Here is a 15,934-nt window from a genome sequence, read left to right as displayed (position 1 = left end):
AAAAAAAAAAAAAAAAATTCACATCAATGAGTTTCCAGCGGAGCACCAACAGAGCTCCAAAAGGCAAGCCCTGGCTGGGCATGGTGGCTCACACCTGTAATCCTAGCACTTTGGGAGGCCAAGGCTGGAGGATTACTTGAGGTCAGGAGATACCAGCCTGGGCAACAGAGTGAGACCTTGTCTCTATAAAAAAATTTTAAAAATTAGCCAGGTGTGGTGGGGTGCACCTGTAGTCCCAGCTACTCAGGAGGCTGAAGCAGGAGGATCACTTGAGTCCAGCAAGTTGAGGCTGCAGTGAGCCAAGACTGCGCCATTGCACTCCAGCCTTGGGGTCAGAAAGAGACCTTGGCTCAAAAAACAAATAAAAAGGCAAGCCAGGCTGCCTCCATTGTGGGGTCAGGCCCCACCCTATGTGGATAGAAAGTGGGAGGTAGGTGGGTGGGAAGAGGGGGAAGAGGCCAATGTGAGGGGCAGGGAGTGGCTGTGGGCAACCCCCCAACTCGGAGGACCACTGAGAAAAGCAGGGCTGGGGGTGTGGCAACGGGCACCTCTACCCACAGTCAGAGGGAGGGGAAGGGAAAGAGGGAGCGGCACCTCTAGGTAGGTGGCCAGGCCACAAATCCAGCCACCTGCTGCATTCAAGCTCCTCTAGCCTTTTTAATTTTTTTTATTTTTTATTTTTTTAGTGCTTTTTTTAACTTTTCTTCCTTCTCACTTTCTTTGTCACACAGACACAATCTTACATTTGTACCCACTGGGTGCCCAGCTCTGCCACAAGCCCTGGGCTAACCCCTGTAAAAAGCCTTACACATGGCTGGGTGTAGTGGCCTCACACCTGTAATCCCAGCACTTTGGGAGGCCAAGATGGGCAGATCGCGAGGTCAGGAGTTTGAGACCAGCCTGGCCAACATGGGGAAACCCCCATCTTCACAAAAATATAAAAATTAGCCAGGTGTGGTGGCAGGGGACTGTAATCCCAGCTACTCGGGGAGGCTGAGGCAGGAGAATCACTTGAACCTGGGAGGTGGTTGCAGTGAGCCAAGATCACACCATTGCACTCCAGCTTGGGTGACAGAGCAAGACTCTGTCTCAAAACAAACAAAAAGCTTCAGCCAGGCACGATGGCTCACACCTATAATCCCAGGCAGATGGATCACGAGGTCAGGAGATCGAGACCATCCTGGCTAACATGGTGAAACCCCGTCTCTACTAAAAATACAAAAACATTAGCCGGACATGGTGGCATGCGCCTGTAGTCCCAGCTACTCGGGAGGCTGAGGCAGGAGAGTCACTTGAACCCAGGAGGCGGAGGTTGCAGTGAGCCGAGATAGCGCCATTGCACTCCAACCTGGCAACAGAGTGAGGCTGTGTCTCAAAAAGAGAAAAAAAAAAAAAGCCTCATACACATTAACATGCACACACATGGCCCCAACACACTCAGACTCTTCTGTTTTGTCTTCAGGGCAGGTCCGGCAACCACAGGATGTCCCGCCTACCCCCTGCCCTCTGAAATGCCCCACTTGTTTTTCTGGTGCTGATGAAGTCCTCTCTGATATCTTCCTGTCTGCCGCTGGATTAACGGTTGTCAACATTTACTGCTGCATTGAGTGCCTACTCAGTGCCAGGCTCCACCCTGTCCACTTTACATGCTACATCAATCAGGAGTGTGTTAAGTTGCAGGTTTAACCCCATTCAGCGGTTTAACCACATAAATGTCTGTGCACCTCACTCAACAAGTAGACTCTGTAGCATCTCTGGGGCCAAAGCTCCTTCCTGCCTGACTGTCCTCCGCACACAGCTTTTGGTCTTGGGGGCACAAGATGGCTGAGGGCTGCAAAAAGTCAAAGAATGGCATTTAGTCTGCCCCCCTTATTTGGAAAACAATGGCTTCCCTGAGGCCTCACCCAGGTGGCTCCCACAGTGCCCCACCGTCCTGTTACCCAGGCTGGAGTGCAATGGCGCGATCTCGGCTCACCGCAACCTCCGCCTCCTGGGTTCAGGCAATTCTCCTGCCTCAGCCTCCTGAGTAGCTGGGATTACAGGCACGCACCACCATGCCCAGCTCATTTTTTGTATTTTTTAGTAGAGACGGGGTTTCACCATGTTGACCAGGATGGTCTCGATCTCTTGACCTTGTGATCCACCCGCCTCGGCCTCCCAAAGTGCTGGGATTACAGGCTTGAGCCACCGCGCCCGGCCTTGCAGAGGCATTTCTGATTGGACCCATGTCCTCTAAAGAAAGGAGGATCAGGGGACCCTGAGTACAGAAAGGCTGGCTTCTTTTCACCCTCTGTATTTGCTCTCATCTAGTCCTTTTATCCAGAATGCCCTTCCTGCCAGCTGCAGCTACTGAACTCCTACCTCTCCAGAAAGCCCAGTTCAGATGCTCCCTCCTCCATGCAGTCTTCCTAGATTGCTCCTCCAGAATCCTCCCCACCTTCTCAATTTGTTGGTCCTCTTGACTACTACCTGCCTTGATTATTGCACCTGTCTAAACAGAGACTGATGAGAATTCTAACTACCCAGAGGACTTTCCCAGCAGAATGAGTGTATGAGCACACAAATAAATCATGTGTTCTTGCTTTTAGGCCATGTTTATACTTTTCAATCTTGTTCATGTCCTCCCCCCACCTCAGTCCTCCCCCAGCCACTCTTACCTCCATGATGGCTGCTCCAGGGAGCAGAGCTCATGTCCCTGATGCCTTTCATTTGTCATTGTGCTGTGTGACTCTGGCCACATCAGGGAGCATCTCTGAACCCACTTAGTTATCTGTCAAATGAAAGACTATACTCTAAATTTCTTCTCATACTAAAAACCTCAACCACACTGGACTTCAAACCTTGGGGCAGGGGAAGGATTCTATCACATTCTTATCTTTCAGTTTAAAGGCAGTAAAATTGTTTTAGTGGAATTATCACAGCCATTATTAAAGTTTTTATTCAATTAAATATATAGAAAAGTACATATATCAGGCTGGGTGCAGTGGCTCATGCCTGTAATCCCAGTACTTTGGGAGGTTGAGGCAGACGGATCACCAGCTCAAGAGATAGAGACTACGCTGGCCAACATGGTAAAATGCTGTCTCTACTAAAAATACAAAAAAATTATCTGGGCGTGGCAGTGCACGCCTGTAGTCCCAGCTACTTGGGAAGTTGAAGCAGGAGAATCACTTGAACCCAGGAGGCAGAGGTTGCAGTGAGCCAACATTGAGCCATTGCATTCCAGCCAGACGACAGAGTGAGATTCTGTCTCAAAAAAATAGAGTTCATATCTCTTTCTTTTTTTTTTTTTTTTTCTTTTTTTGAGATGCAGTCTCACTCTGTTGCCCAGGCTTGAGTGCAGTGGCACGATCTCGGTTTACTGCAACCTCTGTCTCCTGGGTTCAGGAGACAGCTTTCAAGTAGGTGGGATCGCAGGCGCCTGCCACCACGCCTGGCTAACTTTTGTATTTCTAGTAGAGATGGGGTTTCACATGTTGGCCAGGCTGGTCTTGAACTCCTGACCTTGTGATTTACCCCCCTCCACCTCCTAAAGTGGATTACAGGGATGACCCACTGCATCCAGCCAAAAGTGCATGTATCTTCAGTGTCCAGCTTGGTTAATACTTATAAAGAGAATATACCCATGTAGTCACCACCCAGATCAAGACTTGGAATGTGACCGTCTCCTAAAGCTCCATGCCTCTCCAATCACTGCTTCCCCTGGTTACTATCACCATTCTGACTTGTAACAGTGCAGCATGGCTTGCCTAGATTTAGACCTTTTATGTTAATGGAGTCACATGGTATGCACACGTTTATGACTGGCTTCTTTCACTGAACATTATGTCTATGAGAGTCACTTACGTTGCATATCACTAGTTGTTCTTTTCCTTTACCCTATAGTATTCCAGTGTACGAGTATACCACAATTTATCCATCATTCCATAAATGATGGATATTTGCGCAGTTTCCAGTTTGGGACAATTAAGAGTAAAGTTACTATGAATTTTCTCTTTGTGTCTTTTGGTGAACAACAGCCTTCATTTCACTCAGGTACACATCAGGAGTGGTGCTGCTGGGTCATGGAGCAGTGAGGTCAGCATGAGTAGCCACTACTGGGCTTGCTGTTTTAGATAATGTCTGAGCTGGCAAGGGTAGACATTCCTACTATACGCAGAACAGACTCTCAGAAGCATGAGTTGGACCAGGAGAGCCCAGTGGCCAAGGAAAAGGGATCTCCCAGGGCATACCCACAAGCAGCCTCCAGCAAAACCTTCAAGCTAAACCCCTACTCCCACCAGGCTGAGGAAGCCCTCCATGCTACCACCTCCACCTGGGTCTCCCATTGTCCTCTGGAGTAGTGGGTCAAACCAGCCTCACTGCTGTCTCCTCCACACACCTCATGATGCCAGCCCTCTAGTGGTCAGAAATTTGGTGTTGACTCACTGCCTAAGGAGTGGACAGCGGCTGGGATACTGTGTTCCAGATGCCAGGTGGCCCCCAGCAACAAAAGCCCTCTCCTTGCTAGTTCTCTGCTGTAATCAGCTGGTAGACACAAGCCCCAGCTGAGAGCAACAGGGACCAGGAATTGTGCCAACATCACTTCTCAGCCTCCATAGCCTGATGTCTGCAATATCAGCCTGCTCTGTGGATACACATCTAGGAAGCAGATGCCCCAGACTTGCATTGACAAGGACCACAAAGATGCTCAGGACACAGGCAGGAAGGGGCGCACTGAGTACATGTGGGATAGATGAGGGGAGCTTCCAGACAAATCCTGGGTCTTCCTTTAGTGGAACCACATCTAATTCCCAGGAAATCATCCAAACCATTATTTGTAAACCACGCCCTGAAGTTGCCAAACTCAAAAAGAGTGCCTTCTGTGCATGTACCTGGAAGTGTGAGGGCCCCACAGCATCTGGGCCTGCCCTGACACACACATATTTATGTGTTGTCACACGCCTTGGCCAGGCCCTGGCCACCTGCAGCTTCCCTTCAGCCACCTCCTAACCTACCCTGGGTCCTATGGCTTAAGGGGCCCAGAGTGCACTTTATTAGGGGGTGCTGGCTCTAGGATCCCTGCCTGGGCCACTCTGTCCTGTCCTTTCTTGTCACCAGAGAGCATGTTTGAGCCAGCTCTAGTCCCGTGTTGTGCATGGCCCTGGGGAGTGAAGATGGGAGCCATCAGCACTACTGGTCAGACCTTCACTGTGGTGCAAAGGCCGCAGCTGAATGCCAATGGTAGCCTGAGCAGGAAGGCTTCCTCCCATTTGGTCTGAATATATATCTGCAACAGGAATGGTGAGGCGCAGACTCACACCTGTAATCCTAGCACTTTGGGAGGAAGGAGCAGGAGGATCACCTGAGCCCAGGAGTTCGAGACCAGCCTGGGCAATACAGTGAGACATTATCTCTAAAAAAAAAAAATCTAAATTAGCTGGGTATGTTGGAGCCTGCCTGTAGTCCCAGCTATTCCAGGGACTGAGGCAGGAGCATTGCTGTGGGGAGGGATGTGGAGGCTGCAAAATAAAGGCCAGAAAAGGGGATTCTATGCTGGGAGAACAGTCAGTGGGGGAGGCTCCGAGGCACATATGGGGAACATGGCTGAAGCCATTCACATGCCAAGAGGTAAAGGAGGTACACCTTCATGGTCACGGCAGGGGTGGTAGTGGTTGGAGGAATATGCAAGGGCAGGCCTTGTGTGGCCCCAAACACCTCTGGGCGCCTCCAAGATGGGGCTTTTACCCCATCGTGAGCCTCTAGAGGTCAGTGTCAGAGTGTCCCTTTTAGGTTTACGGTATAAACCTCTTTTCTGTTGTTTTGATGGCCTTCAGTCAAGAAGGGGGCTTGCTCATCAGCCCTACTAAGCGTTAGCCCTGGGTGACACTCTACAGGCTTTTACTGGGGTCCAATGAAGTTGACAAATCTGCCAGGGACACACAGTGACAGAGTTCCGAAGCAGTGTTCGAACCGTTCTGCGCTGAACCGAGTGCGGGAATTAACCCGCTGCAGGAACCCACATCAGAATCTGTGCAAAATACACATATTTGTATTTAAAATCTGCGCAAAATACACAATTTCCCTCCAAAGTCATAATTTCCGGGGGTACAAGCCAGGAATGTACATTGGAACACGTACCCCAGTGATTCTCACGCATGTTGGTCAAGTAAGAACTCAGCCCGCAGCCCAAAGCTACGCAGGCCGGCCTAGGTCCGCTCACCGCCCGCCCCCGAGCGACCTAAGGTCGCAGATGACGTGCCTCGCCCTCCGGGGCCCACGAGGGCCCCGGCCTCTTCCGCAGACTCCGCGCTCCGAGCCGTGGCGCCCCCTCGCGGCCACCAGGGTCGGCAGCCTGGGGCTCGGTTGGTCTAGGGCTTCGAGAGGGGACGCTTCGAGCCCGCACCGGAAGTGCCCAGCGTGGTCCCCGCCGGCAGCTCCGGGACGGAGGGTTTCAGTCCCACCGCGAGGCCAACCCAAGCCCAGGGTTCAAGAGTCAGCACACGCCTCCTGCGCCTGGCTCCCGCAGCGCCGCCCTGGACGTGACCCCGACAGCGCAGCGGCGCGCGCGCCCGCGACCGACGTGCGCAGGCGCTCACGGGCTGCGCAGCCGCCATTGCTCTCCTGCCTCCAAGGGGAGCGCTTGTTAGTCGGCGGGCCTGGACGGAAGGCTGAGTGCTACGCCTCCACGACAGCGGGCAGAAGCTGCAGGGGCAACACACGTAGGGCGGGGTGCCCTGTTTAGGCCTGGCTGACCGGATTAAGAAACTACAACCCCCGAAGTGCATTGCGCCGCAGGGTTGCGGAGCCAGTGACGTAAGCTGTCTTGACCGCTACCATTTCTCTGGTGGAGGGGGGACGCGGCGGCGCGGAGTGATGACTGGCTCCGCTTGCGGCTGGAGGGTCACGGATGTCAGCGTCCGCGTGCTGGGCTTCGGTTCTCGAAGTGCCTTTGCGAACCTGCTATTTGACCAGTTTAAACTGACAGTCTATTTAGCCTTAGCTACAGATACCCACTGACTGTGTACCCGCCGCCTTTCAACCCCCGGGCCGGCCACTGAGCCAGCCAGATAACCATTACTGTTATTTAGTCTTTATTTTGAAACAGTTTCAAGTAACTGCTGTATACACTTTGATGAGAGTGACGGGTTTTTAACTTCCTTAGCCCCATCTACCTTATTTCCTCTGTTCTTCTCGCTGCCGTTTTTCTTCCCTGGACCACGTGAGTTAGTTGCACATTGTCTAAAAACAATGACACGCTCCTGCATTCAAAATCGGGTAACATTGATCAAGACTTTTTCTGACCCATAGTCCACATTTAAATGTTTTCTGTTGTCCTAATAATGCCCTTTATGAAAATTTTCCTTTCTCCTTCCCTCCCTCCCTCCTCCTTTATTCCTTCCTTCCTTCCTCCCTCCCTCCCATCTTTTTTTTTTTTTTTGATGGAGTCTCTCTCTGTCGCCGAGGCTGAAGTGCAGTTGTACAATCTAGGCTCACTGTAGCCTCCCCTCCCTGGTTGAAGCGATTCTCTGGCCTCAGCCTTCCAAGTAGCTGGAGTTAAAAGCATGGGCCACCATGCCCAGCTAATTTATCTTTAGTAGAGACGGAGTTTCACCATGTTGGCAGGCTGGTGTCGAACTCCTGACCTCAAATGATCCACCTGCCTAGATCTCCCAAGGTGCTGGGATTACAGGCCTGAGCCACTACACCTGGCCCAAATACCCTTTTCGTGGTCCAGGACCCGATCCAGAAGTACACACTGCATTCAGCTGTCCGGTCTCTTTAGTCTCATTCTGTCTGGAGCGGCTCCTCAGATTTTCCATGACTTCATGACCTTGATGCTTTTGAAGATTCCTGCCAAGTTGTTTTGTAGAACAAGGTTTAGGGTTGTCTGAGGTTTTTGTTTGCCTTTTTCTTTCTTTTTTTTTTTTTAAGTTTAGGCCTATTCCGCTTATGTATGTCTGAGGTTTCTTTACCACTGGACTCTTATGTATTATTTTGATGCTGTTATTCAAAGTGTCCAGCCTCACCGGGCTCTGGATAGACTCCCAGACACTGCCAGGTCAGCCCCTTCCTGTGGGTGCTTCTCCTGCTCAGGTCACTCTCACCTTACCAAGATCTCTGACTTCCCTGTAGCACCCACTCTGGAGCCATGGTCCACGCCTTTCTCATTCACACCTTGAGGGCCCCAAATACCGAGGACACAGGCCTTTGCCGAGTGCTCTACTCCTGTGTCTTTGGTGCTGAGAAATCACCTGATGACCCACGGCCACATGGTGCTGAGAGGGACAGGCTTCTGCGGAAGGAACAGATTTTAGCTGTGGCCAGGTAACGACATAGCCCCAGGCCTTCACTGAACATGTGCCTGATTGTAATAGGTATTCTGGGGGAGTGGGGACACAGAGGAATAGGAGGACTAAGAGAGAAGGTTTTAGAGTAGCATTTTCCAGAGAGTCTTCCATGGCTGTTCATAAGTGTTATGTGAAAAGGGTTAAATAATAATTCTATGATCATCATTAGTACAGTTAACATTTGTTCAGCCTGTAAGTGCTAAGCATTTATGTTCTGAACATCTCCTGTATATTAACTCGTTTAACCTCATAATAGTCTTGAGGTAGGTATATTTATTATCTTACAGATGAGTAGAGTGTTTAAGGAGTTGAACCTGTCCAGGGTTATGCAGCTAGGAAGTAGCAGAACTAAGATTTGAGAGTAGGCAGGCAGATAGTAGAGATTAAACATGCTTTTCAGTGCAGTACTTAACAGGACCTTTAGTGTGCCTGTAGACTTTATGAATCTCTAAAGAAGAGAGAGGGTTTAATACATGAGGATTCCAGAAAGCCTGGGATCCAGAGCACAGTTTGGAATATACTGTTCCCAATTAGGGTGCCCAGCCTTGGATCTCTGGAAGGTGATTCAGGAAAGATCAAAGGGAGCTTCTTTTTTTTTTTGAGGTGGAGTCTCGCTCTGTCACCCAGGCTGGAGTACAGTGGTGTGATCTTGGCTCACTACAACCTCCGTCTCTGGATTCAAGCAATTCTCCTGCCTCAGCCTCCTGAGTAGCTGGGTTTACAGGCACCCACTACCACACCTGGCTGATTTTTACATTTTTAGTAGAGATAGGGTTTCATCTTGTTGGCCAGGCTGGTCTTGAACGCCTGACCTCAGGTGATCCGCCTACCTCAGCCTCCCAGTATGTTGGGATTACAGGTGCGAGCTGCTGCACCCAGCCAAAGGGAGCTTCTAAGAAGCCTTATTGGTCCAATGGAAGGTCTTTCTTTAATACTTGGAGAGGGCTGCAGGATAGGACAAGGATGGATATTGGATAGCCCATGTTGGGTAATGGCATTTAGTTTCCACCTCATCCCCTACTTTCCTTTATGTGGAGAAGGCCTCTGTGAAGCAGATTGAGGGCAGGATCTTCCTCTGGTGCCCATTTTCAGTCCAAGGAGCTGGGTTGAAAACCTGCCTTCTTGGCTACATGGAATAAAGTAGTTCAGGACCTGGAGGCTCACGCTTCCTGATTCTGTGGCCCTGGACAGATCACTTAGTCTCTCTAGGCCTCAGTTTTCTCACCTGAGATAATGGGGATGATGGTAGCTCCCAGGGCCAGGCGTGGTCATAAGGATGACAAAGTTGGCTTGTGAGCCCCCCAGCCTGACCTGCCCACTCTTCCCAGGCAGGTGGAGTCAATGTGCCGGCTGCAGCAGCAGGCATCCGGCCGGCCCTCCATGGACCTGCAGCTGCAGTCCTCAGATGAGCAAGTGCCCCTGCACGAGGCCCCACATGGGGCCTTCCGCCTGGCAGCAGGGGACCCTTTTCAGGAGCCACGGACGGTGGTGTGGCTGGGCGTGCTCTCATTAGGCTTTGCCTTGGTGCTGGACGCCCACGAGAACCTGCTGCTGGCTGAGGGCACACTCCGGCTGCTGGCACGCCTCCTCCTTGACCACCTCCGGCTGCTGGTGCCCAGCACCAACCTCCTGCTTCGGGCTGACCGCATCGAGGGCATCCTCACCCGCTTCCTGCCCCATGGTCAGCTACTTTTCCTCAACGACCAGTTTGTCCAAGGCCTGGAGAAGGAATTCAGTGCTGCTTGGCCCCGCTGATTCCTCGTTGGGATGGTGCTTTGGAGGGCAGGCAGAGGGTGGACACATAGCCAGATGAAGCTTGGCCTCTATCTCCTGCCCAGCCTGCTCCCAGCTCTGATGTGCTGGTATACCAGGACAAGTCGGGGGCACAAAGGAGGAGGCTGCAGAAAGGAGGCTGGGCAGAGGGCGGAGGAAGTCCTGTCTGTCCTCAGGTTAGTGGAACCACAGAACATCCTGAGCCTAGAGCTGCTGTGTAACTTACACCACTGCAGTGCGGCAGCCATGCTTGTCCTTGACCCCACCTTCCTCCACCTCCGACAGCCACTAGTGGTATGGTGAGGAGCTGCCTGGAACTCAGCCCACCTTCTCCTTCCAAACCCACAGTCAAGGCCAGGCGTGGTGGCTCATGCCTGTAATCCCAGCACTTTTGGAGGCTGAGGCGGGTGGATCACGAGGTCAGGAGTTTGAGACCAGTGAAACCCCATCTCTACTAAAAATGCAAAATTTAGCCGGGTATGTGGTGCACACCTGTAGTCCCAGTTACTTGGCCAACATAGTGAAACCCCGTCTCTACTAAAAATACAAAAATTCGCCAGGTGTGTGGTGCATACCTATAGTCCCAGCTACTTGGGAGGCTGAGGTAGGAGAATCGTGTGAACCCAGGAGGCAGAGGTTGCAGTGAGCTGAGATCATGCCATTGTGCTCCAGCCCAGGTGACAGTGTGAGACTCCATCGCAAAAACAAAAAAACCCACAGTCATTGCAACACGAAAGGGGTCTCAGACTCCCCTGAGAGTGGAGGAGCTGTGCCTGCATGCTGGCAGACCACAGTCCCTGCCTTTGTGCCGCTTAGGCGGTATTATCAACAAGGTCCTACTCAGTGTACAGCCCCCACAGAGTTCAGAAACACATCTGTTGATCAGCAGCAGGATTCTGCAGCTCCTTTTGTGCCAAGCCCATGCCCACCAGGCAGGGTTGAGATAAAATCATCATGGGCTTCCCTCATCTGCATGGAGAGGAGGTGCCGTCAGGGGAATGTGAGAGGTCTGCCCTAGATAATGTATTTCTCATTTTGAATTAAAAGCACCGGCTATGTGATTTCACCCCCTCTTTCTGTGAGTTTGATGTGTGCATCCTGCTCCTATGAGTGAGTGCCTCTCTGGATGGCCCCCAAGCTGGGTGTCTGAGCCTTCATGGTCAAGGATCCCCCTAGGAGGCCTCCCCTCACCTCTGTCTCCTTAGGGGCTTTCCCCACCTCACCTCTGTCTCCTTAGAGGCTTCCTTTGGATGGTGGTACATACTTCCTCTACCAAAATATATATCACAGGTGGCAGGTGACTCTGGCAGAGTCACCTGAGAAGCAGAGCCTGAGCCAAGAATTGGTGCAAGTGGGTTATGTGGGGTGGGAGGTGATCCCGTGAAGCGGGAAGGGGCGGCAGTCCCCGTGAGTGCTTGTTAAGCCCGTTAGGACTGTGGTAGGGAGCCGAGTGCCTCTGGGCGCCTGCACGCAGCAGTTGCCTCTGAATTACCTCACCTGAGGGGTGGCGGCTGTGGGTGTTTGCCTACCGCTGCCTTTAGTCAGTGGCTACAGGTTGATCCCAGGGTGCATACATTCCCTGGCTCTTTCTGCCCCTGGGAAAAAGCCCTCAGGCAACGTGGACCTGGGCCTGCCTGTACCATGTTGAGTCCCAAAGGGATATGGATGGGGTACCAAACCCTGGTTGGTCGGTTGGTCGTCAGGTGGTCTTCAATCAGCAGCTTCTAATGAAGATTTAAACTTACTCAGTTGGGAGGGAAAAAAAAACCACCTCAGTTTACATTGGTTTTCATTATCTTCCTGTTACCAAGGAAGGTGAGGCTTTCTTGGCAGAACGGCCTCTATGTGGTCAGCTCCGTCTCATGCTTGCCACCTATCAGTTGCCCTTTAGCACCCAGGACAGACCCACCTATACCCACTTAGGAGGCAGCACTGATGATTAGCCCTTTCGGGTCCATGGCCAAGGCCACCAGCCATGCCACACCTTCTACCATTACTGTCACCATAGTTAGGATAAGGCCACCTTTTCCATTTTATAGTGCCACAAACCACCTTGACCTTGAAGACTTAAAGGGATGTTACTCTGTGTGTGTGATCAAGTCCCAGTGGAAATGTCCCACAGGCCTCTAGTAGGGAACACCCCTTCCCTATACATTCTGTTCTCCTGGCCCACCCCTCCCACCCCACTCCCCAGATTGGTGGGCCTGGTGGACTGGCTGTGTTCTCATGGGAACATGCCATTTTGGCCTCTATGGAAGGGCTTAAGCTTACTGATCTGCCTATTTTTCTTTTTCTTTTTTAGACTTTTTTTAGACTAGTCAAGTGCAGTAGTGAGAAGGGGGGAAAGAGTAGAACAGGAGTTCGATCTGTAACTGACTGTGAACAATCGAGATAACTCACTACCTTCAGACCAGCCTGATCTACTTATTTGTCAAACTGAACTTAAGGAAGAGGTTGAGACCCTGCCTCCGCCAGGAGCTGTGGGAAGTTGAGGTTAGGCATAGCTGGTGGCCTGGTTCCTGTGAGGTGGGGCAAACTGAGAGAATAGTAGAGACTGAGACCACACCCTGGAGCTGCTGAGCTCCGGTTCCTGTTGTTCCAGATGCCCGGTTGGACCAGGCTTTCCTTAACTAGATGAGCTTGCCCAGCACCCTTCCCATACTTCCTGCTTCTGCCCCAGCCCGTTGGGCTGGGTTTCCACTACAACTTATGTTCCCCTTATATTCATCGAGGCACCCTTGGGCCTGATGCTCTGCTAGGTGCAATGCAGGATACAGAATGTCTCCAGGGTTCCAGGAGAGATACAGCTAAGGCCAAGTGACTGCAGATGACTGTAAAGCAGCAGTGGTTTGAGCATCCCTGAATTGGCGCTCACAAGGCTTTTAACACCCAAAAGGAAGAATAGGCACTTTAGTGAGGAAGGCTTAGTGAAGGAGCCAGGATTTAGAAGTAAAAGTGAGATGGCTGCAGAAGCAAACTTGCTTCCATCTCCAAGCTTCCTCCCTTTCCTCTCCCTGCCCCAGGAACCCTGGCCAAACCACACGTCCCTCAGCTTCCTGAGAGAACTAGAGACTTTGAGCAGCTGGTAGTGTTACCAGCGTACCTCCACAAACACTCCTGGGACAACAGGAGATGACAGGAGGGCAGTAGAGCCCAGAGAAGAGCGCTTACCTGTAGGGAGGAAGAAGTCACAGGTTTTAAGCCAGGAACTGGTCTGCATATTTGTGGAGTTGGGAGGGTGGCGAGCCCTGGGATGGGATTAGATCATCACGTCTCCTTTAGGGCAGGATGTTTTTTTCTAGCTCTGTCCAGCATCTCCCCAGGCCTCTTTTTTTTTTTTTTTTTTTTTTTAATGAGATGGGGTCTCAGTCTGTTACCCAGGCTGGAGTGCAGTGGTGCAGTCTTGGGTCACTGCCACCTTTGCCTCCTGGGTTCAAGCAATTCTCCTGCCTCAGCCTCCCAAGGAGCTGGGATTACAAGGGTACGCCACCATGCCTAGCTAATTTTTTTTTCTTTTTGAGAGCAGAGTCTCGCTCTGTCACCCAGGCTGGAGTGCAGTGGCACAATCTCAGCTCACTGCAACCTCTGCCTATGGGGTTCAGGTGATTCTTCTGCCTCAGCCTCCCCAGTAGCTGGGGCTATAGGTGTGCGCCACCACACCCGGCCAATATTCATATTTTTAGTATAGACAGGGTTTCACCATATCAGCCAGGCTGGTGTTGAACTCCTGACCTGAGTGACCCACCTGCTTCGGCCTCCCGAAGTGCTGGGATTACAGGAAGGAGCCACTGTGCCCGGCTGGCTTTTGGCCATTCTAATAGGTGTATAGTGAAATCTTGTTTTAATTTGTAGTTCCCTAATAACATAGGATGTAGAATATTTTTTCTGTGCTTATTTTCCATCTGTAAATCTTTAGTGAGGTGTCTGTTCAAGTCTTTTGTCCATTTTAAAACAGGCAGTTTGTTTGGGAGATTTGTTTTCTTTCACTGAGTTTTAAGAGTTCTTCGTGTATTTTGGATAGCAGCGCTTTATCAGATGTACCTTTTGCAAATATTTTCTCCCAGTCTGTGGCTTGTCTTCCCATTCTTTTGACAGTGTCTTTCACAAAGCAGAGCTTTTTACTTTGAATGAAGTCCAGTTTCATGTAATTTAATGATGTGGGCCAGGCGTAGTGGCTCATGAAGTCTGTAATCCCAGCACTTTGGGAGGCCAAGGTAGGAGGATTGCTTAAGCCCAGGAGTTTGAAACCAGTTTGTGCAACATAGATACTTTGTCTCTACAAAGATAGAAAAATTGGCAGAGTGTGGTGCACACCTGTGGTCCCAGCTACTTGAGAGGCTGTCAAAGAATTACTTAAGCCCAGGAGGTCAAGGCTGCACTGAGCTGTGATTGTGCCACTGCACTCCAACCTGGATGACAGAGCAAGACCTTGCCTCCAAAAAAAAAAATGTAATGAAGCTTGTTAATTTTTTTTGTTGGTTTGTTTTTGAGACAAAGTCTCCCTCTGTCGCCCAGGCTGGAGTGCAGTGACGCGATCTCTGCTCACTACAGCCTCCACCTCCCGGGTTCCAACAATTCTCCTGCTTCCGCCTCCTGAATAGCGAGAACTACAGGCATGCGCCACCACACCCAGCTAATTTTTGTGTTCTTAGTACAGACAGGGTTTCACCATGTTGGCCAGGATGGTCTCAATATCCTCACCTTGTGATCCATCCACCTCTGCCTCCCAAAGTGCTAAGATTACAGGCAGGAGCCACCTGTCATTTTTTTTTTTTTTTTCTGAGGCGGGGTTTCATTTTTGTTGCCCAGGCTGGAGTGCAATGGCACCATCTCAGCTCACCGCAACCTCTGCCTTCCAGGTTCAAGCGATTCTCCTGCCTCAGCCTCCCAAGTAGCTGGGATTATGGGTATGAGCCACCGTACCCAGCCACCATGCTATCTTGATTACTATAACTTTATAGTAAGTCTTGAAGTCAGGCAGTGTCAATCTCCAACTTTCTTCTTCATATATATGTAAATATATGTGTGTGTGCGTGTGTGTGTGTGTGTGTGTATTTTGGTTTTTTTTTTGGAGGCAGGCTCGAATACAGTAGTGTGATCACAGCTCACTGCAGCCTGGAAGTCCCTGGCTCAAGCGATCCTCTCACCACAGGCATGCACCACCATACCCAGCTAAATTTTAAATATTTTGTAGTGACAGGGTCTTGCTATGTCGTCCAGGCTGGCCTTGAACTCCTAAGCTCAAGCAATCCTCCCACCTTGGCCTTTGAAAGTGGGCAATGTGGTTTTAACATCAAATTGCACTTGCTGGCTGGGCACAGTGGCTCACATCTATAATCCCAGCACTTTGGGAGGCTGAGGCAGGTGGATCATCTGAGGTCAGGAGTTCAAGACCAGCCTGACCAACATGGCGGAAACCTTGTCTCTACTAAAAATACAAAAATTAGCCAAGAGTGATGGCATATGCCTGGAATCCCAGCTACTGTACTTGGGAGGCTGAGGCAGGAGAATCATTTGAACCTGGGAGGCAGAGGTTGCAGTGAGCTGAGATCATACCACGCCACTGCACTTCAGCCTGGGCAACATAGTGAGACTCTGTGCCCCACCCCCCAAAAAAAATTGCACTTGCTTATTGCTTTTGTAAGTGAAAGTAATCGGCTTTTTTTTTGAGACAGAATCTCACTCTGTTGCCCAGGCTGGGGTACAGTGGTACAGTCTTGGCTCACGGCAACCTCTGCCTCCGGGCTCAAGTGATCCCCCAACCTCAGCCTCCCAAGTAGCTACAGGTGTGCACCACCACGCCTGGCTAAATTTTTGTATTTTTAGTAGCG

The 15,934-nt window shown here is 50.9% G+C and overlaps 1 protein-coding gene across 1 annotated transcript; it reads left to right on the top strand.

Annotated features, from left to right (window-relative positions):
- Window positions 1-6,292: 6,292 nt before the first annotated feature.
- Window positions 6,293-10,541, top strand: AP5S1 (adaptor related protein complex 5 subunit sigma 1). Its single transcript, XM_032295529.1, has 3 exons — window positions 6,293-6,795; window positions 8,116-8,307; window positions 9,659-10,541. Exons 2-3 carry the CDS (start codon window positions 8,132-8,134, stop codon window positions 10,083-10,085), a joined length of 603 nt encoding a protein of 200 aa, XP_032151420.1. The 5' UTR covers window positions 6,293-6,795; window positions 8,116-8,131; the 3' UTR covers window positions 10,086-10,541.
- The last annotated feature ends 5,393 nt before the right edge of the window (window positions 10,542-15,934 follow it).

This window comes from Sapajus apella, unplaced genomic scaffold (genome assembly GCF_009761245.1).
Source record: "Sapajus apella isolate SASKATOON/1434 unplaced genomic scaffold, GSC_monkey_1.0 scaffold33, whole genome shotgun sequence".
NCBI classification, from domain to species: domain Eukaryota; kingdom Metazoa; phylum Chordata; class Mammalia; order Primates; family Cebidae; genus Sapajus; species Sapajus apella.
The sequence above is the reverse complement of the archived record's forward strand: the minus strand, read 5'-3'. Positions and strand labels throughout refer to the sequence as shown.

Excerpts from the sequence above, each read along its gene's own strand:
- AP5S1 (XM_032295529.1), top strand. The coding sequence starts at position 8,132 with ATGGTCCACGCCTTTCTCATTCACACCTTGAGGGCCCCAAATACCGAG. Across the intron at positions 8,308-9,658 it reads CAGATTTTAGCTGTGGCCAG|GCAGGTGGAGTCAATGTGCC; the intron begins GTAACGACATAG and ends CACTCTTCCCAG.